The sequence below is a fragment of the Lagenorhynchus albirostris genome, chromosome 4, assembly GCF_949774975.1.
Source record: "Lagenorhynchus albirostris chromosome 4, mLagAlb1.1, whole genome shotgun sequence".
Taxonomy (NCBI): domain Eukaryota; kingdom Metazoa; phylum Chordata; class Mammalia; order Artiodactyla; family Delphinidae; genus Lagenorhynchus; species Lagenorhynchus albirostris.
In genome coordinates this window covers 18,629,438-18,654,121 of record NC_083098.1, presented here as the reverse complement: position 1 = coordinate 18,654,121, position 24,684 = coordinate 18,629,438, and the positions used below count along the sequence as shown (strand labels likewise).

Below are 24,684 nucleotides of genomic sequence, written 5' to 3'. Positions count from 1 at the left end.
TTTTCTAAGCTATAAAATGTAGGACTTCTATTACATTAAGATCTTTTTGAAAAGTTCTTTCCAGATCTCAAGTTCTAGAATTCTAAGTTACTGTCATTCAGTGTTTGTGCTGATCTAGAAGAAGCAAGATCAATCTTCTTTAGTAGTGGATTTTCAGTGGACTTTAGAAACAGAATTGGTAGGGAAAAAGAAAGCTAGAGAAGCAATTGCTCCTTATGAGGATGGATGAAATTCTAACTCTTAGAGACTATTCGTGAGTTACCTCTAAATGTAATTACAAAGCATGTCTGAGAAGATTGGAGTCGATGACTTGATCATTTGAAAACAGGAGAAAGTATGAATCTTGGTTTCTAGCCATAAACTGAATTCTCAAAGTTCTTATGATTTTAATAATTAAAATAGTTATTTTATTAAAATCCCAATAATGCTTCATCCTTTCATAGCGTAGGAAACTGGTGCTAAGGCATCCCTTGTGCTCTCTCAGTTGGAGTGTATGGATATAGGGTAGAGTCAGGATGAAATGCCATCTGTTTCTCCCCAAAGCAGCACTATCTGGTTTGGCACAAGCAAAGCTGTGAAGCACAGGTCTCCTTGTTAAATTATTCTTTAATCACTTTGGAGATAAAGAGAGGGGAAATGCTACCTCACAGTGTCCTATGAAAACACTTCAGAATTAACCATTTTCCTCAATGGTTTATTATGAGATCAAATCAGACCTAGAAGAGATTTACAGATAATACAGTAAAAGCATAATTGATGGTTACTTGAATCCTGGTCAATAAAACCTTCAACAGTGGTAGTTACGGGGAATAATTCTTTTCCACCGTATGAGGAGAGAAAGTTTCTATTTGCAGAATTTTTTTAAACTCAGTAAATCTCTATTTTTATTTTTCAATTATAAATAGTTTTAAAAGATTGGAAATATTTTAAAGCTTTCAGTCTACTATGGAAAAATTTTATATGTGTGTTTATGTATAGGTACACGACAGTATGAATGCTTGTTATTAAAAAAGGAAAAAAAACAGTGAGGTGTTTTGTCTGTTTCCTCATCCTAGGCACGTAGAGGTAAAACATCGGTGCATCTAGTCACTTCCACATTTTTAATATCACACTCCGTCAAAGGCAGAAAGCAGGTGGGGCGGGGGTATGTGGCTTGGCATGGAGCCACCTTCCCATGGCCAGATGTGTGACGCTTCAGGGTATCTTCTCCGGAGTCAAAGGTGTCTGGATTCAAATTCCAACTGTATTACTTCCTATAATATGGACAAGTTGCTTACCATTTTTGATCCTCTTCTGTAAAATGGTGATCTAAGAGTATAAACATTGTAGGGTCTTAGAATTAAATGATATAATCCATGGAAAGTATTCACATACTACCTGGCGCAGAGTGACGCTCAGTATTCTTAGGGGTTGTTTGTCAGTCCTTGCCAAAAGAGGGAATACTCTCTGTTGAACAATCTGAAGAACTAGTAATGGAGACATTGATGAGTGCTAATGGATTAAGGTTTTACTCAGGGAAATCCGTGGCCAAATGTGTAGAAGGGCGGTAAGAAGGAGAAGCCTTAGAGCACATTTCAACCTGACCACATAAGTAGCTAGAAATGTGTCTTGTTGTAGTTTGCCTCAAGTCATTGTATGGATGAGAACTCACTGATCTCACATGATGACTTCAAGAGGGCCGACCACATTGGTAAACATAAAAATGGCGGCTTTCAATTCTGTTCCACTGGTATCTTCTCATTCTCTGCCCCACTTATTTCCCCATTGTGTTTCCTACGGTTGAATTTCCATTTGGTCACTTCCTATGGCTCCCCACAGACTCGTAGATAAAGTCCTAAGTCTCTGGCTTGGTGTTCAAAGTCCTTTACAATCTGGTCTCCAGAATTTTACCAGACACATCCACCATGTCCTGTCGTAGTACACAGCAATCCAGCCAAACAGAGCTCTTTGCAGTGCCCTCAGATATGTCTCACTCTCCCACTTCAGATCTTTACTCATGCTCTTTCCTCTTCCTGTGTCACCATATTACTCACTCTTCAAGCTCCAGCTCCTATGTCAACTCTCTCATGAAGTATTCCTTGCTCATGCCAGCAGGGTGGTCATTTTTTTTTTTTAAATTTTGCAGTACGTGGGCCTCTCACTGTTGTGGCCTCTCCCGTTGTGGAGCACAGGCTCCAGACGCGCAGGCTCAGCGGCCATGGCTCACGGGCCCAGCCACTCCGCGACATGTGGGATCTTTCCGGACCGGGGCACGAACCCGTGTCCCCTGCATCGGCAGGCGGACTCTCAACCACTGCGCCACCAGGGAAGCCCAGGGTGATCATTTTTTATCTTATAAATTCTTGCCCTAACTTTTTCTTGTCCCACAGTTTTCACATTTTTAGCTGGAATCACAGTAAGAGATACATTTTGCATTAACACACATTTCATTCTCAAACACACACACACACACACACACACACACAATGCTAAACAAAAGCTTCATGAAACAATACTTACCCTCACTATTTGCAGTATTAATCTAATATTGCCTCTTTCCTCTTTCATTTGGAAAAAAAAAGCTCTGGCTGCAATGTATTAAATAGACTTAAATTACTCTTTAATTGTATCATAACCTGAAGTTTGAAAAACACTGGTCTACACAACTCATACAGAATATTCTTTATTATTTATTGTGTATAGGCATTATGTTCCCTACCAGATTAAAAGCTACTCAAGGGTGATACTATGTGGAGCAACATAGAGTCTTCTGCAGTATCTAATCATGCTTTTCATATTAGTTCCCCAATAAGTATGTGTGGAAGCAAAAAAGGAAAGAAAAAAGTAAGGGAGGGAGGAAAGAAATATGAAAAATATCTCTGGAGTTGTTGATTATACTCAGAAATTAAGGTGTTGCTATTTAGCAAGTCAACAGAGAGAGATCATTCAAGTTATTTACTGGTGGAATTTCCAGTCCATGGGGTATATGCCTTTTCAAATAACTTCTTCAATCTCAGTTTAAACTTAGAAATTAATGTTACCTCATGGACTCTAGGACAGAAAGAAAAATAGTGAGAACCAAATGACTAATAGAGAAAAGGTAACCTCATACACGCTGTGCTCCTTTTCTCTGCTGAGTATTGAGGGGAAGGAGAGGATGGGAGTAAGACCAAGGGTGTGAAGTGTTTCTCCAGAGGTGAAAAAAGCTTTTGATTTGATTTCGGTAAAGCCCTTGAAAAAGCTGTTCTGTCATTCCTGTATGTGCGGAACACATCGATATGTGCTGCATACATCAAGCAATTTCTGTGAGCTGTCTGTAAACAAAGTCAGCGCTAAGCATAAACACTCCCAAGGCCCTCAAGTCTATAAAATAAAACAGGAAGTACACTCTATCTCATGACATCTCAAATATTGCTTTTCAATGACTTGAAAGATTTTTGGGTTTCTTTCTCAGATTCAAAGAGGAAAATTTTGGATGAAATTTAAATTTGAGAAGTCATACAAATGACATACAATTACTGTAATGACATACTCAGTTTGACTGGGATTTGAACATGAGTCTTTGTTATTCAAAGTCCATCCTCTCAACTACCTGTTGTACTGACTCTGTATACAACTGACCCTTAAATAGCATGAGTTTGTACTGTGTGGGTCCACTTATACACAGATTTTTTTCAATAGTAAATACTACAGTGCTAAAATCTGAAGTTGTTTGAATCTTTGGATGCAGAGAAACCTCGGATAGGAAGGGCCACATATAAGTTATACTTGGATTTTCTATCGCATGGAAGGTAGATGCCCCTAACCCCCAAGTTGTTAAAGGGTCAACTGTTCTGTATACAAAGTAACAACATAAAAATAGTGCTTTCCATGAACAGGAATATTTTTTGCACATCCTTTGTAAACATTTGTTTGCTGTTTTTTGATCTGCAACATAACAGTAAGTATACAGAGACAAGTCCAACAAATGCAAGATTAAAAAAGTATATAAATGCCAATAAGTTACAATAATATTATATGAAACAAATCTTTCCATAGATCACTGAGAATTAAATCCTACATACTTCACTTTAAAAAATAATATTGCAATGGAAGTTTTAAGAATTATTGTAAGATACTGGCTTTCTATTGCCAAAAAATAATTATTAAAAATAAACATAGGGCTTCCCTGGTGGCACAGTGGTTGAGAACCCGCCTGCCAATGCAGGGGACACGGGTTCGTACCCCGGTCCGGGAAGATCCCACATGCCGCGGAGCGGCTGGGCCCGTGAGCCATGGCCGCTGAGCCTGCGCGTCTGGAGCCTGTGCTCCGCAACGGGAGACGCCACAACAGTGACAGGCCCGCGTACTGAAAAAAAAAAAAATATATATATATATATATATATATATATATATACACACACACACATATATATATGTATATATATAAAATATACATAACAATGTATTGTCTTCACTTCTGTGCCTTTGAGAGAAATAAGTCATTTGAAAAGGCAGATTTATGGTGGCTCTATTCCCAAGAATGTAGACTTGTTGCAATTGTTGAATTTCTTTAAAATTTATTTTCTCTTTAGAATATATATGTAGTATATGGAGAGAGAGAGAGAGAAATGCTATGTACCCAAAAAAGATGCACTAATACTGAGATTTTAGTATTTAGTAACTTTAACATGCTCTGAAACATTCAGTAAAATACCCACTGCCCAGAGAGTGCCTATTTAATTATTTCATCGGACAATGTTAGTTTAGTTGGATTAAAAATATTGTTAAGCTTCAAACTCATACATTTATTCCTCACTAGTTTTGTCAGATATTATTTTGTTTCAGAACCACAGACTGATTCTGCCAACCATCTTAAAAATTCACGCCATTGGTGAGAAGCAGATGGAGTTAGTGAATGAATACAGAAATCAAGGCTGAATTCATTACAATTAGAAAATTAATTCCAAAACCATACCCGATGCAGTAGTATACATACAGTTTACTTTGCTTAAATATACTAGGCTGTTGATTGGCAAAATAAATGTAAATTTTAATGCAACTGCTTTAACACAATTTACTTTTTTCCAAAGTCAAAGATACAGCCACTCCTGTATTATCATCAACTTCTGCAACAAAAACATCTGTACCAACATCAAACACAACGTCATCACCAAATGTTGCAGAGAAATCAACAGTTGAAATATCTGCTAAAGGTAGGATTAACTCTTCATGACACTTACTTTAACTTTAACAAATTAGTAGCACCCATATAAATTAATCATAGGAAAATAATTTGGGAATCTCATATCTGTGTTATGAAGGTCTAGGTTATTTCACTATTTTGAAACTCATGTGTTATTTTGGGTTGAATACAGAACCGTGAGATCACTCACAGTGGGCTTCTTTGATGATATCGCTTTGGGTCACTTCCTGTTTGGGAATGATCCTATTGTGATGGTTACATATACAAAGTTTATTTTTAGAGAAGAAAAAATTGTCATTTCTCAGTCATAAAAATATCTTTCTAAATATTCCAGTTCCCCACTTAAGCAGCACAGCTCACAAGGTGAAACTGTATTAATAACAGAGCTGCTTGTATATTTTGGAGATTAATCCTTTGTCAGTTGCTTTGTTTGCATAGCACAGGGAGATCAGCTGGATGCTTTGTGACAATTTAGAGGGGTGGGATAGCGAGGGTGGGAGGGAGGCTCACGAGGGAGAAGATATGGGGATGTATGTATACATATAGCTGATTGACTTTGTTGTACAGCAGAAACTAAACACAACATTGTAAATCAATTATACTCCAATAAAGATATAAAAAAATAAAGTACTAGGTAAACTGTGCAGAGCCAAATATCTCCTCCCCGAAACACAGCATGTGTATATATAAGAACCAAGATTTTATGAATGTCACATAGTAAAAATGGAACCCTTGCCCTAATCACAAAAGGACATTCTAACATGTTTTAAGAGAAAAGGGAATGCTACCATGAGTAGCAAATCAGTAAGTTGTGTTCCCTACTTAAAGCAGATCTTTATCCTTTTGTTGGTCCCCCTGTCCTGTATGAGTGCCATCTTATCTGAAACAACATTTACTACATGCTCACTCTATGCCAGGAATTATTCTTCATACGACGAAGATTAAAAAGATGACTAAGGGCCAGTCGGAGCATGCGGCAACTGCGGGGAGTGGGGGGAGGGGCATGGGAAAAAAGAGGCGACTAAGGGTTAGGTACTGCCCTCAGAAGCCTAGGAGAGGGCTTTGTACAGAGTGGGAAATCAATGAATTGTATCATAAATGAAAAAAATTAATTAATTACAGGAGTTTGCAAGTTCCTTTATTATTTATGTTTATTGGAAGTTTCAAAGCCACAACTAAATCAACAAAATGAAATCTTATTTTGGGAAAAAAAGGCACATTACTCCTAGGTCCTATTGACCAGGTAATTTTTCCCACTGGGAAAAATAAAATGATTTTAAATACTTCACTTTTAAAGAGACCTAAGTAACAATCTGCAGCAGAAATTTGCTTTGGGGACCTCTCATACAAAAGTGTGTGTGTGTGTGTGTGTGTGTGTGTGTGTGTGTGTGTGTGTGTATTTATCGGGCCACCCACGCATTCAGTACTTACATTCCTCACCTTGGACAAAAGAAGCTGGAAAATGGAAAAATAAAGATAGACAAAGGTTTACCCAGTACCTATAGAAGGATTTTAATTCACCTTCAGATTTGACTTACTTTTCTTTACTCCATGACAGGTGAGATGAAATTGTAATTAATAATAATGTCATCTATCTAGGAGCTACCAGCAAGGAACCCTTAGAAACAACTCTGCTGTCAACACTGTCTTCAGTAACCACAGCAGTTAATGGTGAGTAATGTATCTGCTTTGCCACCATTTTTCTTTTATGTATATCGTCACATACCATACCATAATAGTCACCCTTTTAAAGTATTCAATTAAGTGGGCTTTAGCATATTCACAAGCTTCTGCACACATCTGGGACATTTTCATCACCCCCAAAAGAAACCCTACATCTATTACCAATCACTCCCCCACCCTTCCTCTAACCCCTGGCAACCACTACTTTCTGTTTCTATAAATTTACCTATTCTAGAAATTTCATATAAATGGAATCATATGATATATGATCTTTTGTGTCTGGCTTCTTTCACTTAGCATAATGTTCTTAGATTCATCCATGCTATAACATGTATCTGTAGTTTATTTTTTTCTATTACTGAATGATATTTCATTGTGTAGACAGACCACACTTTATCTGTTTATTAGTTGATGAACATTTGGGTTGTTTCTACTTTTTTGCCTATTGTAAATAATGATGCTAAGAACAATTATGTACATGTTTTTGTGTGGCCATGTGTTTTCATTTCTCTTGAGTATTCTCAAAAATTAATGAACAGAAACCTCAGTATTTTAAATAGAGTTGATGGGCCAGAAGAGGGAGCTCTCACACCCTGAGACAATAGCAGAGCCCGACAGGAAGCAGAGACTCTCTTCTTTCCTGGCAAGGACTCAATCAATGAAAAGTCAGGGACTCTTTGTTTACTATCGCCCTCCCCACTTCCTTTTCCCCTCTATAAAAATTTCTTCTTCCCTTGCCATGTGGGAACTTACACATGACTTGCCATGGTTGCAGACCCTGAATTGCAATTCTCTTCTGATCCCAAGTAAGTGCATCTTGGCTGGAGAAATATCTGTCAGTCCGTTGGCTTCAGGTCAACAGTGAATACCTTGAAGTGGAATTGTGGAGTCACATGGTAACTCTATGTTTAACTTTTTGAGGAACTGATTTCCAAAGCAGCTTCACTATATTACATTCCCACCAGAAAGGTATAAGGGTACCTTCTCTGCACTGATGAGTCTGTCTCCAGTAAAAGGAAAATTTATATCCTGCCTTTAGGCAGATAAGGGAGGCATTTTTATGCATTTGCTACTTCTTAATTGCATTCAGTTTAAAATAATTTTATATCAAAGATGCATATTTTGGGGTGACATATTCTGGTTTCCTTTAGTAGTTTATGCTGTGGATCAAATCAGAGAAATACTTGCTCAACTCAAGATCACAAAGATTTAGACCAACGTTTTCTTCTAAGAAGTTGATACTTTCAGCTTTTAAAGTCTTTGATATAGTGTGAGTTAGATGTCCAGCTTCATTCTTTTGCATGTAGTCATCCAGTTGTCCTAACACCATTTGTTGAAAAGACTATTCTTTTCCCATTTGAATTGTGGTAGAACCCTTGATAAAAGTCAGCTGGCCATAAAGGTATGTTTTTACTCCTGGACTTTCAATTCTAATCCATTTATCTATATATCTATTCTTATGCCAGAATCATACAGTCTTGGTTATCATAGCTTTGCATTAAGTTTTGAAATTGGGAAATGTGAATCCTCCAACTTTTTCTTCTTTTTCTAGATTGTTTTGACTATTCTGGGTCACTTGAATTTCCATGTGAATTTTAGGATAAACTTGTCCTAACTTTCTGCAAAAAGTCAGCTGGGATTGTGATAGGGATTGCATTGAATCTATAGATCAATTGGGGAAGTACTGCCATCTTCACAGCTGTAAGTCTTCCAGATCATGAATACAGGATGCCTTTATTTAGGTCTTCTTTAATATCCTTTGATAATGTTTATAGTTTTCAGTGCAGAAGACATTCACTTCTTTTGTTCAAATTATTCCTAATATTTTATTCATTTTATTGCTACTGTAAATGGAATCATTTTCCTCAATTTTGTTTTTGGATTGTTCATTGCTACTGTATAGAAATACAATTTATTTTCATATACTGATATTATATCCTTCCACCTTGTTGAACTCATTTATTGGTTCAAGTTGTGTGTGTGTGTGGTGTGTGTATTCCTTAGTATTTTCTATATATAAGATTCATCTGCAAGTGGAGATAGTTTTACTTCCTCCTTTCCAATATGGATGTCTTTTATTTTCTTGCCTATTTGCCCTGACTAGAACTTCCAGTTCAATATTGAATAGAAGTGGTGAGAGAGGGCTCCTTTTCTTGTTCCCAATCTTAGGGGAATGCTTTCAGTATGTCACCATTAAGTATGATATTATTGTAGGTTTTTCAGAGATGCCCTTAATCAGGTTGAGGAAGTCTTCTTATATTACTAGTTTGCTGAGTGTTTTCATCATGCAAAAGTGTTAGATTTTGTTAAATGCCGTTCTTAGCGTATTAAGATTATTCTGTGGTTTTTAATCCCTTATTTTATTAATATGGTATATGACATTGATTTTCATATGTGGGACCCATCTTGCATTCCTGTGGTAAATCCCACCTGGTGATGGTATATCATGCCTTTTATATGTTGCTAGATTTGTTATCAATTATTTTGTTAAGAATTTTCATGTCTGTATTCATAAGAGATATAAGTTTGTAGTTTTCTTCTGTTGTCTTTGTCTGATTGTGGTATCGGGTTAATAATAGCCCCATAGGATGCACTGTGAAGTGTTTTCGTCTCTAGTAATTTTTGGAAAAATTTGTAAACAATTGATGGTAAATATTCTTTAAATGTTTGGTAGAAGGTACCAGTGTAAATCTGGGATTTTCTCTGTGGAAAGCTTTTGATTACTAATTCAATCTCTTTACTTGGTATAGGCCTTTTCAGATTTTCTGTTTCTTCTTGACTCAGTTTTGGTAGTTGATGCAACTGGGGTGTTAAAGTCTTCTATTATTATTGTGTTATTGTCAATTCTCCCTTTATTTTTGTTAATATTTGCCTTATATATGTAGGTGCTGCTATGTTGGATGCATGTATATTTACAATTATTTGATCTTGTGGGTTGATCCCTTGATCATTAGATAATGTCTTTCTTCATCTCTTGTTGCAGTCTTATTTTAAAGTCTATTTTGAGTAACTCAAAGTGGAGTAAATACTGCCAGAAGTTTACGTTCAAGAGTTCAGAATGCTACTCCCACTGGAAGGGCTGTGTCCTGGCAAGCTGCCCTCTGCCTGACTTCCTAGAATGCTCTGGACGGTGCATTTTTCTGACCAACAGTCAGAATTAATTACTTTTTCAGTTGCTAAAATGTGGGGGCCAGAGCTGTGTAGACTTAGATGAAAGGGAGGAAAATATTTCGATTTTGCAACTCCAGCCTGAATGGGCAATATTGCACATTGCTCAGCTTGATTTGTTTGTTAATTCAATTAAGCTCAACAGCCCACCTACAGGGGTTTGGTTAAATAAATTATAATACATGGATTTAAAAAGAAGTAAGTAGCTCTAAAATATACCATCATAAAAATGTGTCTAAGGTATGAAGTGTCTAATGCACTTTGAGCAATCATACCCCAATAAAGTGTTTTTTTAAAAATAAATTTAAAAAAAAGTCTAAATTGTCTGTTATGAGTACTGCTACCCCAGCTTTCTTTTCGTTTTCATTTGCATGGAATACCTTTTTCCATCCTCTCACATTCAGTCTATGTGTGTCTTTAGATCTGAAGTGAGTCTCCTGTAGGCAGTGTATATATGGGTCTTGTTTTTCGTTTTGTTTTGTTTTTTTAATCCGTTCAGCCACTCTATGTCTTTTGACTGGAACAGTTAATTCACTTACATTTAAGGTAATTATTGATAGGTATGTATTTATTTTCATTTTGTTAATTGTTTTCTGGTTGTTTTGTACTTCTTTTCTGTTCCTTTCTTCTTTTGCTCTGTTCCCTTATGATTTGATGACAATCTTTAGTGTTATGTTTGGATTTCTTTCTCTTTTTTGTGTGTCTCTATTATAGACTTTTGGTTTGTGATTATCATGATATTTATATATAATTCTCTCTCTCTTTCTCTCTCTCTCTATATGTTTAATGTTTTTGACATCAACTTTTACATCTTTTTGTTTTAGGTATCCCTTAAATACTTATTGTTGATCTAGATGATTTTACTGCCTTGTCTTTTAACTTTCCTACTAGTTTATGTGGTTGATCTACTACATTTACTGTATGTTTGCTTTTACCAATGAGATTTCTACTTTCATATTTCTAGTTGTGGTCTTTTCTACTTCACTTAGGGAAATCCCTTTAACATTTCTTGTAGAGCTGGTTTAGTGGTGCTGAACTCTTTTAGCCTTTGCTTGCCTGTAAAACTCTTTATCTCTTCTTCAAATCTGAATGATATGTTTTCCAGTTAGATTATTCTTGGTTGTAGGTTTTTTCCTTTCATTACCTTGAATATATCATGCCACTCCCTTCCGGCTTACAAAGATTCTGCTGAAAATGCAGCTCATAGTCTTATGGGAGTTCTCTTGTATGTAACTAGTTGCTTTTCTCTTGGTGCTTTTAAGATTCTCTTCTTATCTTTAATATTTGTCATTTTAATTATGTTTCTTGCTGTAAACCACTTTAGGTTCATCTTGTCTGGAACTCTCTGTACTTTCCAGAAATAGATGCATGTTTCCTTTCCCAGCTTAGGGGAGTTTTCAGCTATTATTTCTTCAAATATGTTCTCTGCTTCTTTCTTTCTTCTCCTTCTAGGACCCCTTATAATGTGAATGTTAGTATGCTTGATCTTATCCCAGAGGTCTCTTAAACTGTCCCCATCTTTTAAAATTCTTTTTTTCTTTTTTGTTCAGCTTGGGTGATTTTTCACTCCTCAGTCTCCAGTTCACTGATCGTTCCTCTGTATCATCTAATCTCCTGTTGATTCCTTCTACGGTATTTTTTATTTCAGTTATTGTATTCTTCAGCTCCATTTGATTCTTTTTGTATTTTCTAACTCTTTATTAACTTCTCAACGTGATCATTCATTCTTCTCCCAAGTTCACTGAGCATTTTCATGATCATTACCTTGACCTCTTTATCATGTAGATTACTTATCTCCACTTCACTTAGTTCTTCTTCTTGGGTTTTGTCTTGTTCCTGCATTTGGAACATATTCTTTTGTCTCTTCATCTTGCCTATCTCTATACATTTATTTCTATGTCTTAGGTAGGTTGGTTATGTTTTCCAATCTTTGAGAAGTGGCCTTATGTAGGAGACATCCTATGGGGCTCAGCAGCCCACATCTTTCTGGTCACCAGAGCTGTATGCTCTAGGGGTGCCCCCTGTGGTGACTGTGTGGGCCCTTCTGTTGTGGTGGAACCAACTACTGTGGGCACGCTGGTAGGCAGGGCTGGGCCCAGGCCAGTTGGCTGCCAAGCTGTGACTCATATGGTGACTGCCAGCCCACGGGTAGGTAGGGCCAGGACCTGGCATGGCTGGCTGTGTGACCCAGCAGGTTGCGGAGCTGGTGCCTTCCTGCTGGTAGATAGGACCAGGTCCCGGTGTGGCTGCTGTGCAACCTGGGGAGTCCTAGGGCTGGTGACAGCCTGTTGGCAGGTGGGGTTGGGACCCGGAGCAGCTGGTTGCAGAGCCCCAGATCTCTAGGGGCTGGTGCCTGCCTGCTGGTGGGTGGGTAAGTCCCTGGCGCTTCAAGGCTGGAGGGAGGTTTCCAAAATTGTGCTTGTCATCGCCAGCATCCTCACGGTAGAACAAGCTCCCCAGAATGTTTGCTGCCAGCATCTATGTTCCCAAGGGGAATCCGCGTGGCTTCCTCTCTCTCTGTGAGGCTCTCCAAGATCAGCAAATGAACCTGACGCAGGCGCCTTTCAAATTACTGCCTCTGGACTGGAACTCGGAGCATGTGAAACTTTGCGTGAGCCCTTTAAGAGTGGGGTCTCTGTTTCCTATAGCCCTCTGGCTCTCCCATTACACAAGCCCTGCAGGCCTTCAAAGCCAGGTGTTCTGGGTACTCATTTTCCTGGGAGTGTAGGACATGCAGGTAGCGGGTCCCAATGTAGAATTCAGACCCCTCGCTCCTTGGGGAGAGCCTCTGGAATTGTGATAATCCTCCCGTTTGTGTGTCACCTATCTGTGGGTGTGGGTCTTCACGATACTACATCTCTACCCCTCCTACCTGTCCTGTTGTGGTTCCTTCTTTGTATTTTTAGTTGTGGAAAACCTTTTCTGCTAGTCTTCAGGTGACTTTCATAGACAGTTTTCCTGTAAATAGTTGTAATTTTGCTGTACCTGTGGGCAGAGTTAGCTCAGCGTCTTCCTACCCCATCATCTTGCCCACACCTCAGGATATATTATCATTTTTTAAAGATTATTTTAAAATTGTTTAAAAACCAAAAAACTGAGTTTCAGAGAGCTTAAATGACTTAACAAAAAAAGCACAAAATTCATAATAACAATTTGGAATTTGAAAGTTGGCTCTTTAATTTTAAATTTTTCTCTCTATTGAACTAATTCATAATCAACTATTACTTAATGAGTATTACTATTTTAATCTCAACTATTTAGACTTCACTATTTAATAGTGAGCCCCTCAGGTTTTAACAGTGCTTATATAGCACTTTTCTTTCCTACACAAAATAGTCACAGAATTCTGTAACTTTTTGCCTTTCTTTTCCCTTTTTGGTGCACGTTCTGGTTCTTTCCCTGCTTTTAGGCTATATTTTGGGTGATTGCCAGCCTGCTATGAATGGTTATTTCTTTTAGGTTGCTCCTTTAAGTGGAAAACACATACACACATACATAAACACACACAACCAACTTGTTAGCATTGTGTTTTAAAAAGAGTAAATAAGTCCAAGTGAAAGGTGATATTCTTGAGCATAGTATAGAAACATTATTAGCACATGAATTTCACAATAACACAAGATCTTGTTATTTCTGCCTACTGTGTTGTTCATCTTACTTTCAGTGTGGTCAGACAATGTCTGATTTTAGGACCCTCATAATTAATGCAATTAGTTGTTGTCTAAAATTGTTTGTAATTAGCAGAAACGTTTCTCATAAAATCTTTTGCCAAAGTCCAAAATGTGAATATATCAGACAAACAGAAGTTGAACCGCCCAGTTTGAAGCAGTGTGGTGGTATGTGCAGGGTGGACTGCCAGCCATTTCTCTCTCTTACCACCAAGCCTGTGAGGCTTCCCTACTGGACCCTTAGGGCTTTAGTAGTACAGTTAAAATTTACTGAAATAAGTCATTATTCTGTTTAGTTAAATTCTATTCATCGTAAAATAAGTAATGAATGTGTTCTACAACTGGAAAACAAACAAAGCAATTCTTTTGCACCCTCCATCTAAGCTGGGAATAACCTCATCTGTAATGGTTAATTACAGTTTTTCCAAAGGGGCAGCTCAAATGTTTGAGAAGCTTTTAATGTCCCCATAAGCACTGTTGCTGATTTTTCCTATGTAAGAATTTATGGGTAAATAGGATCAATTGATATGAGAAAATAAAGAAGCAGCTCCTACCAATATTTGCTCTGGCTCCAAGAAACACTGTTAAAATAGATCTTAAGGAAATAGAAAGTCAACATCTGTTGGTTAATGAAGTCTCCAAGAAAGAACGAAGGGATTAAAACATTACTGCATTGCTCCGAGGGCACCTAATACCTCAACCCACTTGATTTGGGGGGTATATAATGCAAAAAGCCACTCTAAGTACAGATGTAAGTTTATTCATGACCTAGGATCAGTCCCAAGTCCCTATATGAGCTTACCTTGGGAAATTGGGTTAGAGAATTGATAAATCTGGAGACACCTAAACAGCTTATTAGGCCAGGCCTAAACAGCAGGGAGCTCTCAGCAGTCTGCTGGGGCCTACTTTCCTGGGGTCATACTACACGGTACTGGATGGTTTTGCAAGAGGTAGGATATTGCTAAACACCCGATTCCAAGGGACCCTTAATGCCTACCTCAATCTACCCTCTAAATAATATGGAAAAGAAAAAGGAAATTTAAATCTATATAGAAATAAAACTTTCCCCTCTTCTTGTCTCCCACTGAAAGCTATAGTCCTACTTTACGTACATTCCTCCACCAGCACCATTTTGTGCTTCTCCAGAATCTCTGGGGACACCGGGATAGTCTGGTTGCATGATCTGAGCTCCTCCTCCTCAGGAGTGAGTACTGGAGAGAATGACGTCTTACGTTCTCTTTGAATTGTTCAGGTATTTGGCCGACATTCCTTCACATCTTTTTCCCTTGGGTTTAGCATTTTAACTTATTTACATTCTGAGGTATTGCTTTTCACTCCAATGGAGGCGTTCAGAAGAATCTGAGCAAAACCTCAAGCAGCTTCTTTTCCGTTCTTTGCCACTGCTTTGACACATCTTCCTAGGATCATTGGTATAAACATTTAGGCCCTTCACAGTCTTTCTACGGGCTCTTTAATATTACCTCAGAAGTCACTTAAGTAAATCAGGATATTAAATAATTTTACCCCAGACTACCCTCATTGTTATGGGTACATAATTTCTATGAAGCACTAGCCCATAAAATGATGCCTGAAAACGGAGCTACTTGGGCAATTGTTTTAGAAAATACTACCCTCAGAGGGTTTTACAAGGCACAATAACATCTGTAAAAATTCTCAGTAATCCTAACACAAAGACATTCATTTGATGTTTTTTCAGAAACTATGCAGCTCCAAATAATTTGACTATAAAAGTGTTTTTTAACATAAAGTAACATACCAAAGTACTAGTATTCTATAGCATGTTTTAGTAAATGTTGATTTCGTCAAAAAGTCACTTATCCCATATTCTATTTCTGAAGACAAAGTGACCACACAAGAAGCTTTTGTTACGCATATTGGACAAAACAATACCGTAAGTCAAATTATGTAATTTCAAAGGAATAAAGCTGCTTAATCCCCTTTGCTTCGCAATTTAACTCCATAAATCCTCCCTTCCAAGCCAGTCCGTTGTAAACACACCTTAAATTCCTAATATAATTAAAGTTCACATTTGTTGCTTACTCCCAAAAATTTAACCCCCCAAAACATACAACATGAATCTCACATTGATAATACCAAGACAAATTATAAAACAGCCCATATTCCTCATTCTGCTTAGTTCTAGCCAATGGTTCTAACTTAGGGCTCTGGTTGGAGTCAAAGTCTCTTCTCTGCATTTACACTCTGGTATCGATGAGACTTTCTCAAGCATCTCTTGTGTTTGATTCTTTATTTCAAGTTCAATATGGTTTAAAAATTCCTCATATTTTGTCTTTCATACATTCCACCTGTATCAAATTCTAAGACTTAAAAGAACATAAATTTCAAAAACACAAGTCCTAAAGGTAAAGCCACTATTATCTTGATGTTGTGATTTAAATTAGTATTGCTCAAGCAAAATAATGTTTGTCAAATCTAATACATATATTATTACCTAGACTTAACAGTGTGAGTCACACCTGTAGACCACTGCTGATATATAGTGTTTTCTGGGGGAAAATGGACAGACAGAAAAACTGAAAGAGAGCAAACCGTATAAGTTTAAAGAACAGGTTTGAGATTGGTTTCCTTTTGCTCTGGGGTGTCAATCACTTCTTGGCAGAAGTCCAGAATCTACTACCTGTGAACCTGAAGTGCAATTGGGAACATTTTCCCAAGAAGATGTTAGTAAAGGACTATGATTCTCATATTTTAATAAATGTAGGTTACTCATTTTCTTTTCTTCTGAGATTAGGATTTGAAATATTTAGTACACCAGTAAAGTTTGAAAGTTTATGCCTGTGGCAGCATTAGTCTCCACATTTTTCATTCTTTTCACTTTTCATTCAATACATCTTTCATTCTATTCTATTTTCATAGTCCACCATGAATATTTCTAAATATTTGGATCACTTTCAAAACATTCCTGTCTCCTTCCATGGCCTAATTGACATGTGTAATTGACAACCTGTCCTGAATTGAGTGTGGGCTCTAATTCTATTCTCATTTGTGAAGTATATTGCACATTAATAATAAGCAATTCTCTAAATAAAATTTTGGGGGTTGTACCCCCAGCTACTCCATTATTCTCCTTTTCTCTTTGTATTTTCGTAAACTGGCAGCTCCTCGCATCTTCCTTAGCTATACATTCTATTTTTTCCCATCACCGAGACTGTTGAGTCTGCTTTATACAAGGGAATTCTTTAGCCCATCAGGATAGCTTTTTCATGGTTTCCAATTTTAGCTCAGAAGAATTCTTCTCTGAAGATTTCTGAAGAAGAACTCCTGTTCTGATGTTTTCAAAGCATATGTTCTTGGAGTTCCAGTGAGAAGCAAGATCTTTATCCCCACGTTCCTTCATCCTCAAGTGTTGAGTTTCTGTAACTTTCCCACTTCCATACTATTACAAAGATCAATTTCTGCTTTCCTTACATAATAAGACATTTCTTTTCTTCCTCAAGTATTTCCCTCTCAATTTAATCAAGATTCCTCTGAAGTTGGTGACCATTTTCACTCATTCTTTCTCATATGCAGTGTTAATCCTATAGCCTCTATTCAAATTTATTCACTTTCTTTAGCATATCAATTTCTAAAGGCTTTTTGCCTGAAGACATATTTACCCACTGTCTATGAGGTCTTCCTGCAAACTATAAACTTCTCCAGCATGAATCTCTCAAGTGCACTAAGAATTTGCATTGCACTATAGATGCTTATTGCCATAGAATGAAAGCTGACTGGCACTTCTGGAAGGCACCAGCAGTTCAGGCTTCCAGACCTCTTTGTGGGAGGAGTCTATTAAACTGTCTTCCCCCCATCTCCAGCCAACATCATATCTAGCTAACACTAAGCGTGCACTAACCAGCATGCCTATCTTTTCTTTACTAACTCAATGTTCCCCATGCTAGACTTTGAAAAGACTGAAGGTCATCAATCATTTTGTTTTATAATATTTGTGCAAATATAGACTGTTTAAAGTAATCTTATTCCAATGCTATTTTTGAAAACTCAGCTTATTTTTTCTTTGTTGCTGAATTTCCTTTTTGCCCCCCCCAAAATGAACTAAATATAATTAAAAGTTTATTCTGTTTACTTCTTGTTATCTCTCTCCTCCCTGCTATTCCACCTACCTGAAAATTCTCTCCTAGACAGCATGGGAATCCTACTACCACTTTCAACTACTACTGCTGCCTTACCACCCCCTTTCTAGGGTAGCTGAGCAACTAAGTTTTACATCAGAAACGTTTGGCTCTCTGTGACTGTGGGAAAATTATATAACTTTTCAGAATCATACGTAAAATTATGATCATAATTACTACTTAATTCAAAGAATTACTGTTATGATCAAGTGAAATAACCTATATCAGACATGTAGGAGAGTCTAATGTCCCTCCACTTTTAAAAATGTAATTAACTGACTCACCAAAAGACAGACATCAAAACACTGGATTTCTATATCTTGATCAGAAGACTTTAAGTAACTAATCTTCAAGTTGTAACTGGATGTTTATATTAATATTAATGATATGATCTAGTGATTGTTTACACCCCTGATGGCTACTCATTCTTTTTTACATAATTAGGATCTACAGCCAAAGGTGTCACGAAGACTGCGTTCATCACTACAAGAACAACAGTGATAAATCTTCCACTTCCAAATGCTACTTCAACATTACAAAGTCCCCAATCCAAGAGTAAGTACAAGAATTTGTGCTGAAATGTTAAACTAGTATATTGGATAGAACTAAACTCAGAATGTTTTCCAGCCCACAGCTACCAAAGAACAATGCCTTACTCATATTCTCTCCTAGTCTCTACCAAATGGGACAACCATTTAGCGACTTTGCTTTGTACAGTGATACTCTATCCCTCCATAGCCACAAATGAGTGGATGCCAAGGAGGATCAGTCCAAGCCTGAGCAATAATCTATGATATCACCTGGCACAAAAAGGTGAGCTTGGCCAAAAAATTAGACAACTCTGATGAAATGGAAAAATTCTTAGAAACAAATTGCTAAAACTGCCTCAAGAAGATAGGAAGACTGAAAAGACCTAAAGCAATTTAAGATTCTGCATTAGAAATTTAAAATGGGCCCATGGAGAAAACTCCAAGCAGGATGGCATCAAGTGTGGATTCTATCAAAATATTCACAAAAGAAGTAATACTAATTCTTCTCAAACTCTTTTATGATGTAGAGGAAACATCGCACAGATAATTATCTGAGACCAGTATTACTCTAACACCAAAGATAGAAAAGAATGAAAAGAAAACACAAATAAAGAAAGCTACAGACCAATATCCATCATGAACACAGATACAAATATCCTTAATAAAATATTACAAAAAAATCTGCAACATATGAAAAGTGATATAAAGAATGAACAAATGGAATTTATCCAGGAATGCAAGGTTGGTTTAACATATGAAAATCAAGTAATGTAATACACCATATTAGTAGACTCAGTAAATGCAGAAAAAGTATTTGACAAAATATAACACCCACTCATAATTAAAACTCAATTAAATATAAATAAAATGGAACTTCCTCAAACTGGTAAAGGATATCTATGAAAAATATACAGCAAACATCATACTTAATAGCGAAAGACTTAATACTTTACTCTTAAAATCTGGAACAAAACAAAGATTCCACTCTCCCCAATTCTATTCAAAATTATAACTAGAGGTTCTAGACAGTGCAATAAGCTGATAGATAGGTAGATAGATAGATAGAAAGGGACAGATAGAATCATTCATCCAGATTGGAAAGGAGGAAATAAATGTGTTTCTCTCAGTAGACTGCATCATTATCTATGTAGAAAACCCAAAGATTTCACAGTAAAGCTACTAGAACTAATAAAGAGTATTCTATACCAGAGGATCCAAGATATGCACAAATAAATCATATTTCTTTACGTTAGCAATGGCAATCCAAAAAATAAGGAAACAATTCCATTCATAATAGCATCAGAAAGAATAAAGTATTTAAGAGTAAATTTAACGATAGAAATGCAAGATTTGTACACTGAACTATAAAACACTTCTGTGAGAAATTAAATATATAAATGGAAATTTCTGATTTGGTGAACATGTGAAGATTTGAGGAGAGTGGTGCACTAGGAGAGGACATGGAAGCTCCACATCCTTTCTCCATACCTTGTCCTGTGCACCTCTTCCATCTGGCTGTCCCTGAGTTATATCCTTTTATCATAAGCCAGTGATCTAATGAGGTAATGGAGTGAATTATCAAGAAAGATTTGTCCCCATCAGTAGGGCTAGTGAGTACCAGAATTAACAACTGGGCATATCTGATTCCTTGCCCTGTGTTCTCTTCTTTATTGCACACTGCCACCTCCCTGAGTTTTTTGTCTTAAGGCAGATAGTCATATGAGTATAACTGAACTAAGTAAGACTAGTCAGTGGTACCTGGCACATCAGCTGGAGGGGCTCTAGTGGGTGTCTGGGACCCTAAAAAGGACACATCATGGGGTCAGTTTCCAGGCAAGAGGAGCAAAAGAACTAAGGGACCCCCAAAGCCAAAGCAGAGCTGAGCCTATTCTGATCACATGCTCTGGACATTCACATTGTGGAGCCTGGTATCAGAGCACATATGGGAGATGTGGCAGGTGTGAGCCAGCAGGCCAGACACAGCAGAGCAGGGAGCGAAAGGCAATATATGCATTTTTAATGTAATGCACACACAATTTAAATAATACATTTATTTTAGTATTATGTGAAAAGACCACTTGTTAGTTTTAGTGATTCAGACAAGCCCACTAAGGATCAAAAAAGAAAATTTTTCATTAGTACAATTACATCTGGTACTTGAGCAAAGAAATCAGATTTTAAAACATTACTGCCGGTGGGAAAGTGCTAGTGAGATGCAAAAATGACATCATTTTGATTCTGACTTTAGCCACACAAAGCCATTTCAAGGGTTCACAAGAAAGATGGAATCGCGGGGGAAAGAAAAGTAGAATGTGAGTGTGTTGCTTCTGTATGTTTAAAATTTTTTTAAAGCCAATGATGAATGTTTTGAACATTAGGTTTTATACTGTAATAACCTACCATCAATTTTCGTAACAAATATATTTGTTTCTAAGTATATGACCATCAACAAAGACAGAAATAGAAAAAATTAAATGCAAACAGAAATACTTTACCTAACCATATATAAAATTGTTAAAAAAGCACACAAAAAGAATCCAAGTACTTTAAACAACATAGTCTTAGCTGCATACCCTCCTCAGTAGAACAGATAAAGAGGGGGAAAGAAAAGGAAAACACTGCAGAAAAATCCTGAAATTCACTTGAAGAGTTTGTTTTATTGAAATGAATATAGCGAATCTAAATACTTGGTACTACAAGATTGAAAAAACGTATAGATGTGTTCTCAATGTGAAAAGGGGAGATACAAATACAGAATGGGGGAAGGAAAAAAACCACTGCATTATCATATTGAAACCAAAGGCATCAGCATAACCTCACGATTAAAATTCAAATACGTATTTAACATTGCAAAGAATAAATAAATAAATAAACAAACAAACATTACATGTTTATGGATTGGAAGACTTGATATTTTAAGACGGCGGTTGCTTCCAAGTTGATCAATAATTGATAAATTAGTCAGTGCAATCCCTATTAGAATACCAGCAGGTTTTTTGCATAGAAATTGATAAATCAATCCTAAAATATATATGGAAATGAAAAGGACCTTGAATAGTCAAAACACTTTTGAAAAAGAACAACAAGATTGGAAGACTCGAACACAGCCAATTTCAAAATTTACTCTAAAGCTATAGTAATCAAAACAGGGTGTGATTAATGTGTTAAGAATAGCATGATTCATAATGGTCAAACACTGAAAATAATCCAAATGTCCATTAAGTGGCGAAATAGAATATCTCATTTGATTTTCCATTTGGAATTCATCTGTAATATTCCAAAACATGGGATATCCATATAATAGAATACTATTCAGCAATTTAAAGGAACAAAATCCTGATACATTCTGTAATAGCATGAATCTGAAAAACATCATACAGTAAAAGAAGTCTTTCTCAAAATACAACGTATATGATTCCGTTTCTGTGAAATATCCAGAAAGGATATTTTTATAGGGACAGAAAGCAGATAAGTGGCTGTCTACACCTGGAGATGGGCCTGGGGATTGACTGCAGAAAGACCCAAGGAAGTTTTTTGTGTTGACGAAAAGGTTCTAAAACTGTAGTACAGTGATGGTCACACAACTCTATACATTTACTAAATATTATTGGGTTGTGTACTTAAAATGAGTGCATTAAGTGGTGAGTTTCCAAATAAAGATTTGTTTAAAAACAAAAAGAAAGAGAATGTTAATCTAGGCCAATAAAATTCCCTTCTGGGTAATCTGAACTAGAAAACCCAAAGAAACCAAAAAGTCAGAGGAACTGTAGTAGCAAGGTTTTAGTAGAGTGAGTCTGAGACAGCCACGGTGATTGGTGTGTATGCCTGCGGCATAAGGAAGCAGGTATTATGAGTAAGCAGAGTTGGTAGAAGAAGAATGGAGAGAGACTATGTGTGGAAATAGAGACCCCACGAGCAAGATTAAGTTGTTCAGGCGAGACAGAGAGAGTAGCAGTTCTGAGAGATCCCCTGATTCCTGACAGTTTTCCAGTTCCAGTCCACATGTATCTTCACAACAAGGACTTCCCTTACTCTGGCCTCTGTGACTGGAAGTAATCTGTACTTTTAGTCAAACTATCCTGAGTAGAAAAGCTAGCAATCTTCTGTAAGAGCCTTATCAGATCCCGTTCATTATAAATACAGGATGTACTGTTGGCAAACACGTAGTCCTTAAGAAAAAGCAGCTACAGGTGACTCACAGTCTCCAAGTCTCTTCTTGGGAGACCTCTAGGGTAGAATGACACAGCAAGTGGGGACTGTGGATGCCCAAGGCCCACTGTTGTCTAGAAACACATCGAGAACCTCCATTTCCCCCCTTTTTTATTGTAATCGTCTTAGGCACGACATAAAAAAGGTTATCTAGAAAAAGTTGAATTTCACACCATAATTGTAAACTAATCATTCTATTTAATTAGTCACCACATAAAGGAACTTAAAGAAGAGGGTAATTTTTCCTTCATAAGAAGAACATTTTTTTGTGGTAGTGTTTTGGGCTCTGATGAGTAGAACCTATTTTGTAGGCAATATATGTCTGAAAAGTACCTTTGGCAAACCAAAACCTCATCCATCTCATAATATGACTGCACCCAAGACAAACAAGAATAAAAGTGAATACACATCCGCAAAATGTGTAGCAGTTGAGGATTAAACTCAAATAATTTGTACTTTGCCCTGACACCCACCCAGGCAGTGCCTGATGTGGAAAATGTCATTCAAGAACCATGGTTTATTAAAATTAGCACTTAGAAGTCTGTGGTCAATCCCATGGGTCACTTGAGGTTCCTAATTCTGCCTTGATTCATGCAATAAAATGCCCTCTGCATCTCAGTTCTGGAGACGCCTGTATTTACTTAGCTTCTAAACACAGTCTGAAGTGGCTTTCTTCCAAGTAGTTTAAAAAATACACCCACAAAATCATTTCTTGAAAAATGAAACACCCTGGAAAGCAAGGTAATGAAAGAAGGGTACTTACTGCTTCCCGTTGCATTTGCCATTTGATTAACCAGTTCTATGGTAAGTCCTTTAGAAATTTTGTTATAAAACTCATTCTTTAGGCAGCCATCCTCCCTAGATCTCTCTCATTCCTCAAGGTGCTTCCGGCTAAGCATGGACTCCACTTGATATAATGAGTTTGCACACATTTCCATCGGCGCCTGACGAGACCAGGAGTCTGCCCAGATTCCTGGTTAGCAGGGCAATGCTCCCTTTCCATCTCCACCCCTCACACACACAAGCATTCAAAATTAGTGGAACCAAGACAGAGAAACAGAAGGAGAACAAAACAATCTATAGGCACGGGAAGGTTGAACACCTCTTAAACATATGGGCAATGGGTCCTCGCAGAGTGACTCTCAGCTAAAGGCACTGTGGGTACATTATCTCAAATGCAGGCTTGTTTTAGAGTAGAGAAGACCTATTGAGGTCTGTTGCTTTACCCCCTAGAAAGGTGGAATGCAGATCAAAAAAGCATGTTCTCCAAACATTTCTAATCGTTTCCCATTCTCTTAAAGTTGTGTGTATTTCTCCTGTTTTATTCTTTTATTCTGCCTGTAGAAGACAAATTTCTAGACTACTAGGATTTTTAAGATAGAAATCCTCATTAATTCAGTGATCTGACTTTATAAAGAAACGTGGGCCCTTTGGATTAATTAGTAAATTAATTTATTCACTAAAAATCTTTTGGAGAGCATCGGTGACCTGACATGCCCCCTAGCTTCTGGAAATTGCCAGTAATTCTCTGCATTCCTTGGCTTAGAGATACATCACTCTAATCTCTGCCTCTGTCTTCACATTGTCTTTTTCCCTGTGTGTCTACATACGGCCTTCCCTTCTGTGTCTCCTCTTCTGTCTGTGTCTTCTTTTTTTATAGAGACAATTTCTTGGGATTTGGGGCCCACCCCAATGATTTCATCTCAAGATCCATAATTACACTGGCAAAGATCCTTTTTCTAATAAGGCTGTATTCACCGGTTCTAGGTACACATATCTTTCCAAGGAAGTCAGGGGGAGGGGGATGTCACCATTTAACCTACTCCAGACCATGTCCTGAATTTACCCTTGTTACGCCTAGATTTCAACATCCATGCATTTGTCACTGTCCATTGGTAGGGCTACCTCACTGGGCACTGAGGAGTGATTCAAAGAAATGTCAATCACAGGAGTCCCCATCCTCCAGTATCTAAACTGTGGGAAAACTGGACGTAAAACTCTGTTGTAAAATTACAAATCTTCTCTTCCTGAGTTCCCTGTTTCTGCCAGTGGCTTAAAAATGTGGCACCCTCTCTGACTCTTTTCATTTCCTTTGCATACCTGATGGT

At 37.3% G+C, this 24,684-nt stretch overlaps 1 protein-coding gene across 3 annotated transcripts in view; it reads left to right on the top strand.

The window, feature by feature from the left end:
- Window positions 1–24,684, top strand: part of EMCN (endomucin) — a 93,932-nt gene that overhangs the window by 31,131 nt on the left and 38,117 nt on the right. For all 3 annotated transcript variants that reach the window (XR_009540231.1, XM_060147631.1, XM_060147632.1), the window contains exons 2-4: window positions 5,052–5,174; window positions 6,764–6,835; window positions 18,282–18,392. Coding sequence is in view for 2 of the 3 variants with exons in the window: in XM_060147631.1 (XP_060003614.1) it covers window positions 5,052–5,174; window positions 6,764–6,835; window positions 18,282–18,392 (306 nt within the window). In the remaining variant the exon portion in view is untranslated. The remainder of the gene's footprint in view (window positions 1–5,051; window positions 5,175–6,763; window positions 6,836–18,281; window positions 18,393–24,684) is intronic.